Source organism: Leptodactylus fuscus, chromosome 8 (assembly GCF_031893055.1).
Source record: "Leptodactylus fuscus isolate aLepFus1 chromosome 8, aLepFus1.hap2, whole genome shotgun sequence".
In the NCBI taxonomy this organism is placed as follows: Eukaryota; Metazoa; Chordata; class Amphibia; order Anura; family Leptodactylidae; genus Leptodactylus; species Leptodactylus fuscus.
The window spans coordinates 46,627,279-46,634,748 of NC_134272.1; the positions used below are offsets into that span (position 1 = coordinate 46,627,279).

The 7,470-nt window shown below is 41.0% G+C and overlaps 1 protein-coding gene across 2 annotated transcripts in view; it reads right to left on the reverse strand.

Moving 5' to 3' along the window:
* The window catches only part of PTCD1 (pentatricopeptide repeat domain 1), a 221,409-nt gene extending 213,958 nt beyond the window's left edge, over window positions 1–7,451 (reverse strand). For both annotated transcript variants that reach the window (XM_075285252.1, XM_075285251.1), the window contains exons 1-3: window positions 7,414–7,451; window positions 4,453–4,885; window positions 1,651–1,791 (exon numbers count right to left, since the gene is read on the reverse strand). In XM_075285252.1, coding sequence (XP_075141353.1) covers window positions 1,651–1,791; window positions 4,453–4,854 — 543 coding nt within the window. In that variant the 5' untranslated portion in view covers window positions 4,855–4,885; window positions 7,414–7,451. The remainder of the gene's footprint in view (window positions 1–1,650; window positions 1,792–4,452; window positions 4,886–7,413) is intronic.
* Window positions 7,452–7,470: the final 19 nt, after the last annotated feature.

A 7,470-nucleotide genomic window follows, 5' to 3' on the forward strand; every position in this document is an offset into this window, starting at 1 on the left:
TTACACCACAGAGCCTAAATCAGGCACCAAAACTAACAACATTGATTGCTCAGGAACGGTGGGGGCTAGAGAAAAAAATTCTAACTGCGCCAGAATCAGTGGAGCAGCGCCTATTGACAGAAGTGGGCTTGGTGGATATGGTGAAAGGTCTTCTTAAGTAAATGAACATAATATATAAGCCATTATTAGATAACATACATACATTTACTTCTATAACATATTATACCTTGTATTGGCTAATTTACTAAACAGGATCGTAGTCAGTGCATGCAAAATTAGAGGAGATTCTGCTACCTGTATCTATCTGCCCATGTACTTAATGTGTCCAGTTACTGTTTAGGACTGGCACTGCAATGAATGGGGCAAGGATGCATAAATCATGTGACCACTTCCAAAGTGCATCCTGTGAATGTGGAGATCGCCAGTCAGCACTGTTTACAGCCAATTACAGGGCAGCAAGGGGACTTCAATTGCAGGCACAGACACCTGGGCCTTACATCAATCAGACGATTTTAGCACAGTGTACAGAGCCAAAAGCAGACAGCTTTGTACACTGTAGTGGTCCATCTGTAATATTACACATCAGCTCCCCATTCAAATAGATGGGAGCTAAGATGAAATAACTACACTGCACAGTGTAAGGAGCATCTGCTTCAGGCTCTGTACACTCTCCTAAAACAAAATGGTTAGTGCAAGGCACAGGTATTGAACCCCCACCAATAACCAAACAAATGTCCCATTGTAAGGACAGGACATTAATGGTCAGGCTTGGACAATCTTTTTAATAGGTTCTAATACATTTCCTCTGCAATGTGTGGTTTCTCCCTGGTATAGCTTACACTAGCTGATTGTGGGCAGATCTCCTCTGGGCAAAACAATCTGCCCAATGCATGTACGATTTTCAGAACATATTTGTTTCGCATGCACAGGTGTAGGATGTCCTAGGTTAACTGAGTACGTAAGAGTATGCCACAGTTCAGACATTTTGGTCTTGAGGTTCTCCGAGCTGCTTGTAGTTCAATCTCCTTCTGGAGGAAATCGACATAGACAACTACTGCAGAAGGAAGCGGCAATTATAATGAAGACACATGCATTAGGGCCTTTAGGTCTGAATGACCACAATGATTTAAGTGTGTTTATTCAGTAATTAAGAGTAAAGATTGTGGAATCTGTATCCTAAGTGCATATAACAAGCTGAATAATACAAATAGTTGACACTTTGCAGTATCCCTCGGATGTTTTTAAAGATGTTACATATTCACAATGTTTGTATGAATAAAGTTAAAATGTATAAATAGAAGGGTGTGTCTTTTAGACAAGACAGAGGCCTTGAGGAAGTGCGAGTACATGCGAAACAGCCGTCGCTTGTTTAGTTTTCGCCACTATATACTATGTGACCAAGCTGAAACAAATTGCTAAATAAAGAAGCCCCCTTTTATGGATGGAGAGTGCTGCCTTGTATTCCTTTTATACAATATTTATGGATTTATGGATTGTTTTGTTGAATTATTGAAAAATAATCGATGTGACTTTCGGCTGCGGTTATTTGGCATTAATTGCCCAACTCTAATAGAAACCATTTAAAAACATTTGTTATAATAAATTACATGTACATATTTGAAATGTTATCTATAAACCCACACTACGTACATCTGAATACAGCTTAAAAGCCTTCTTAACATAGCCAGCTCTCCCACAACCTCCGATAAGGACAGTGTAGTTACTTTCTTCTGGCTGTAGTTGTTCTTCTTTCAGCATCTTAACTTCAAAGAGCTCCAAGGCCTCTGCAAGCTGTGCACAAAAAATTACATTTCTTTGTAAGATGTATAAGATATACAACATAAAAAGGACATGAAAACTTGTGCAAAGGAATACTAGTGATATTGCCATCAGGGAGCAATGACTTCACTAACACGCTCTGTCTTATGCTCTGAGCTTGGTTTTTTCCCTAAACCCACTGAGGGGTGAGCTAGATAGATGTGGGTTATAAAGGTGGGACCTAACAGACATTCATGACGGAGCCTGTGAATATGCCATAAACGTCTACTATGGTACAAACGACTTGAGTATGGGGTCTGCCATGATAACTATTGATGAGCTGTGTCATCAGTATCCAGCCACCTAAACAAAGTGATTGTGGGTCCTTGGTTTTCTTAAACAACTGTGCTATTCCTGATCATGTTGTGAACTACTACACAACTTACCTGATGTAACTTGGCCTGTCCTGCAATTCTAGCAGAGGGCTAGAACAAAAGAGGTGATGTGTAGAACAAAATATGTAACTGGTTATTAAAAACCCAAAGGATTATATGATCATAAACCATAAAAGCCATAGCTTTGATCATAAAAAAAAAATAAAATTCCGACCAATGGAAATCTGCTCTAATTCTAGTTATTATTAGTGGTAGCTTTACCATGGGAGTGTTAAGGAGATCAGAATATTGATGACCTCCATGAATCTCGCACACTACAGCCTCTTCGCTGCTTACATGAGTCTGTCTGCAAGCAAGCCATCTACTTAGTAGTAAAATAAGCATCCTGCTCAATCTTGCCGTGGCTGGTTTAGCTGCATAGTCCGTAGTCCACCCATTGATTAGGCCCATTCATCTGGCATTCCTCTTCATTTTCCACCATGTGAACAACCCCTAGAGTCAGACCTCCACCAATCTGATTTTCTTGGCCTGTCCTCACAATAAACCATCAGGATTTTAAGCCATGAAAATCCTAGATGGACCCAAAAACAGAGATGCAACGCTAGTGTGAACCTAGCATAAAGCTTAAAGCGTAACTAATAAATTTTGTAATACACCTTATTACAAATTTTGGCTCCTTTCATTGAAAACCTGAATCTTTTCACTCTTTCTGCCTCTCACTGAATGTTACTGTGTATGGGAGGTACTGAGCTGTGTAACTTGTAGAGAAAATGAGGGGGAGTAACGGCTTACTTCAACCAGTTGTATCTCAGACATTAAACAGACAAACTTGCCTTGGATGTTGTATGAAAGAGGAGATTCTCTTCTTTCATATGACACTAAGGATGCCATACTATCTGTATTATTTCCAGAGATATCACTGATTGAAAACAAAGTCAGGATTAGGATATTTATATCACATACATTATGCAGCTGCATATAAATATCTTATACCAGGCTGTTTCTCTATTAAGACCTGTACACTAGAGGAAGGGCTTGAGTAATGCCGGGGGTTTCACTTCAAACAGTTACAGTGAAGCCTTTTTGAGACATCCACCCAAAAGTACATTGAAAAATTGTCTTCTGGGGGTGGGGGTGGGGGTAGTCTCTTTAAAAAAGATGGTTAACATGAAAAGCTAAATCCATCACAGAAAACGTGATCTGGGTAAGGAAAGGTTTCACTGTATATTTCAGGCATTTTCACATACAGAACAATGGTTCTGGTGTCATATCAAGGATGAGATTCTCTGCTTTAATGTGACACCAATTGTACTAGCAATGAAATAAACAGAGTGTTCACCATTTAAAAACACAGTCAGGTTTAACATATTTATTAACAGTTGCAGCTGCTCCGAATCTCCAATGTGTGCTTAACTGGTGATATCTCCAGAAATAATCTCATCTTTCATATGACACCAGAAGAACTGTTCTGGTTTTTAAAATGCCAGACATATGATGGTTTGATGTGACCTATCCCCAGCTTTAATTTCTCTGCATTGCACAAGATTCCACAGACCCTAGGGATTATGATCTAAATTGCAATTTAATCTGGCATTTTACCTCGATTACAATTATCGCCGATTTAGGTCACACCCAAGAGTATAATAATTGGAGGCTTAGAAGAAGAAAGTTGCAGTTTGGACATGTTCGTTCCGAACTAAACTGCAGGTGGAACGTCACAAATATCGTAATAACTGAACCAAAATAACTGGCGTGAACAAAAATCACATTGCTTTCTGGGTTGACGTTTGATTTTGGTTATTTCTAGACTAATTGCCCAGCCCTAATACACCCATACTCCAGCGAGAAGCAACTTACAGATCTCAGTTATAGGGAAACAAGGGGAAAAATAAAGAATTGCTGGATGTCAAAGAAAGACAAAAAATCTGCAATTGAAATATATTACAAAATGTATTAATGACATAAATGCTGCCAGAATATCAGAAGTTTTTTTTAAAGGTTTGTTAAGCTTTAGGGGGCATTCACACGGAGTAACGCCGGGCATGTATCACAGCCGTACACGCGGGCGTTATGGCAGACTGCCGAACACTTCCCATTCACTTCAATGGGAGCGCTCGTAACAGTGGCGTTTACAAGCGCTCCCAGTTAAGTGAATGGGAAGTGTTCGGCAGTCTGCCGTAATGCCGGCGTGTACGGCTGTGAAACACGCCCGGCATTACTCCGTGTGAATGCCCCCTTAAATAGGAAATATATTTTTGGAGTATATCTCTTTCTAAAACTAGGAAACTCGCAGTCTTACCTTGCCCTCCTTTATTTTGGCCTTACACTGTAGGAAGTACCAGTATGGAGTGTTTCTTCTCCCCTTGTACCTCTTATAAGCGGCATCTGTAGCTTCCTCATCTTCTACATATTGCATGTCCTGTACCTCTGGTGAGGATTTCCTAAACATAGTTCGTGACGAGTATTTCTGAGACAATGCCCCAAAGTTGTCCTCCTCTGGTAGTTCTGAATTATGGCCAGCACCAGCATGGTCAGAAATAGTCCTGAATTGTGATATTTTCTGCTGGGAAACCAGCCTGTGTTTTATAGAAGTCTGGTAAAGAGCTATGCTCATCTGTCTGCGCACAGGTCGTACTTTTATAAGACATCCTGATACCAGGGAGTATGAAGGTAACTTGGCGAAGATCTGAAGGACGCCCATTGTAGCTGACGATAAATGGTTTTCATACAGCCTGAAATAATACAAATACACAAATATTAAGTGTAAAACAAGGGTTGAATGGTGTAGAGGTCAGTATGTGTTTCATTTCAGTCCCCTGGAGCAGATCTCAGGGATTGTGGCAATGCAAGAGAGATCTATGAATGAGTTAAATGCTGACAACTTCTTTGTCCATGAAAGACATATACATTGAATGGCAAGTTTATTAGAGATAACAAGCTGTGCACCACATTTACCAAGAGTTTTAGACACATTCCAGACTTGTGCAAAAAGGGGTGTGGTCTATAGAGAAAGAAGTGCGGCCTTGTCAGAAAAAAAAAAGGCGGTAGCAACAATGAAGCAGAAATTTTAGACTAAGGTCCCACGTTGCAGCAGAAACAGCATTTTTTGTTGCAGACTAAGTTCCAATTTTTTGAGAGAAAGTCAGAAGTGTATTTAACAAAAGGGATAGGTATATCTTTGATATTTTCCATTACTTTTCAAGCTACTCCCAAATTTGGCGAAAAAAAAACAACAACCTACAGCAAATTCTGCAACAAGCAATGCTGCTTCCGCAATGTGGGGTTTTAGCCTTAAACCAATAAAGTAGTGGCAGATTTTTTTATTTTTTTTAAATGTAGATTGTGAGCCCTAAATAGACATGTACATTTTGTCCCTATCAGTATGCCTTTTTTTGGAATACAGGATGGAAATCCATGCAAACACGGGGCGAACATACAAACTCCTTGAAGATGTTTTTTTGCCGTTGGCGGGATTTGAACACCAGGACTCCAGCACTGCAAGGCTGCAGTGCTAACCACTGATCCACCGTGTGGCCCCGTAGTGGCAGATTTATTAAAGGGATTCTACCATTAAAACACTTTTTTTTTCTGGTTGACACGTAGGAAGAAAGGCTATTCTTCTCCTACCTTTAGAAGTCTTCTCCGCGCTGCCGTTCCGCAGAAATCCCGGGTTTTTGTCGGTATGTAAATGAGTTCTCTTGCAGCACTGTGGGTGAGCCCCATCGCTCAAAAAGCACTGGGGGTATCCCCAATACTGTGAGAGAACTCTCCAGCACCGCTTCCATCTTCTTCAGGAACGTCCTCTTCACACGTCTTCTTCCGGCGCAGGCGGTGAAACTTGTAGGCCTCGGGCAGAGCCGACTGCAAGTGCCCACAGGCCACAAGAAAATGGCCGCTTACTTACTGTGACAGCGGCCATTTTTCTAGTGGTCACAGGCATGCGCAGTTGGCTCTGCCCAAGGCCTAGATAATTGAAAACCCAGGACGGAAGAAGACGCGAAGAGAGGCGGGTTCCTGAAGAAGATGGAGGCATCGCTGGAGAGTTCTCACGCAGCATTGGGGACGCCCTCAGTGCTGTTTGAGTGCTGGGGACCACCCCCAGTGCTGCGAGAGAACTAATTTGCATATCAAAGAAAACCTGGTTTCTACCGAATGGCGGCACGGTGAAGACATCTAAAGGTAGGAGAAGAATATCCTTTCTTAAAGCTATTTCGACATGTTATCGAGAAAAAAAAAAGGATATCCAATGATAGGATCCCTTTAAAACTTTTCTAGTCTGACTGTGCATTGCCTAAACCTTTGACACTATTAGTAAATGTGCACCAATGGATGGGATAGTACAATCCTACACATCAGAGGGAGCATCAACAACGTATTTATCTGCAATTTGCTTGAATTTGTGTCTCAGGTTCAGCAGAGCAATAATTGACATCCTTTTGTGGCCTTTTTTGTCAAGTTATGTCCAGAGTTTTGCACGATTACACAGTTCTCTATATACTCTTGACACCATTACATGAGAACACACCACAGAGTTACCACAGAGTTGCCCCAGACAGCCTAGTACTGATGCCAATGCCATGTCCTAAGTCGCTCAGATCATTTGATTTTCAGAGAGAAAATGAGGGAGAGGGAGCTCACTGAGGACAACGTATATACATATACAGGGATCTAGAAACATACTCCCCGTCTATAGCTGATGTATACATATACAGAGATCTAGAAGCATTTTGTCTGTGGCTAAATATATATCTGTGGACAATCTATACATATACAGGGATCTAGAAACATACTCCCCGTCTATAGTTGATGTATACATATACAGAGATCTAGACACATATTACTTGACTGCAGAACATGCATAAATACAAATCCAGAATCATATTACCAGATATATATTTCCATATGTATTTTAAACATGTATCTGGAAGACAATGTCTGTAAAGCGCTGCAGAATATAATATAATGGTTCTATATAAGCAAATAAAGTTACATATAGAAACCTTTTTGCCCATGGCAATATATATACACACAGCCTTTCCGTGAATGACATGTAGATTATATGGGGAGCTAGAAACACATCGCTTGACCTGTATATACACAAGTTTCTGCTGTTTTCAGAGCTAGACATAAACTAGGGACTGTCCTGAATCTCATGTCACTAATGGATAAGATGGCTGATAACCTGGCACCACAGCCTGTATTAGCCATGACAGTGTATGTAGCACAGAGGCGCCCCTGATACACAGCCCCGCTCCTGTACCTGCACTGCTCGCCCCATGCCGTCTCCTCTATCACAGGTCACGTTACCCAGCATGCA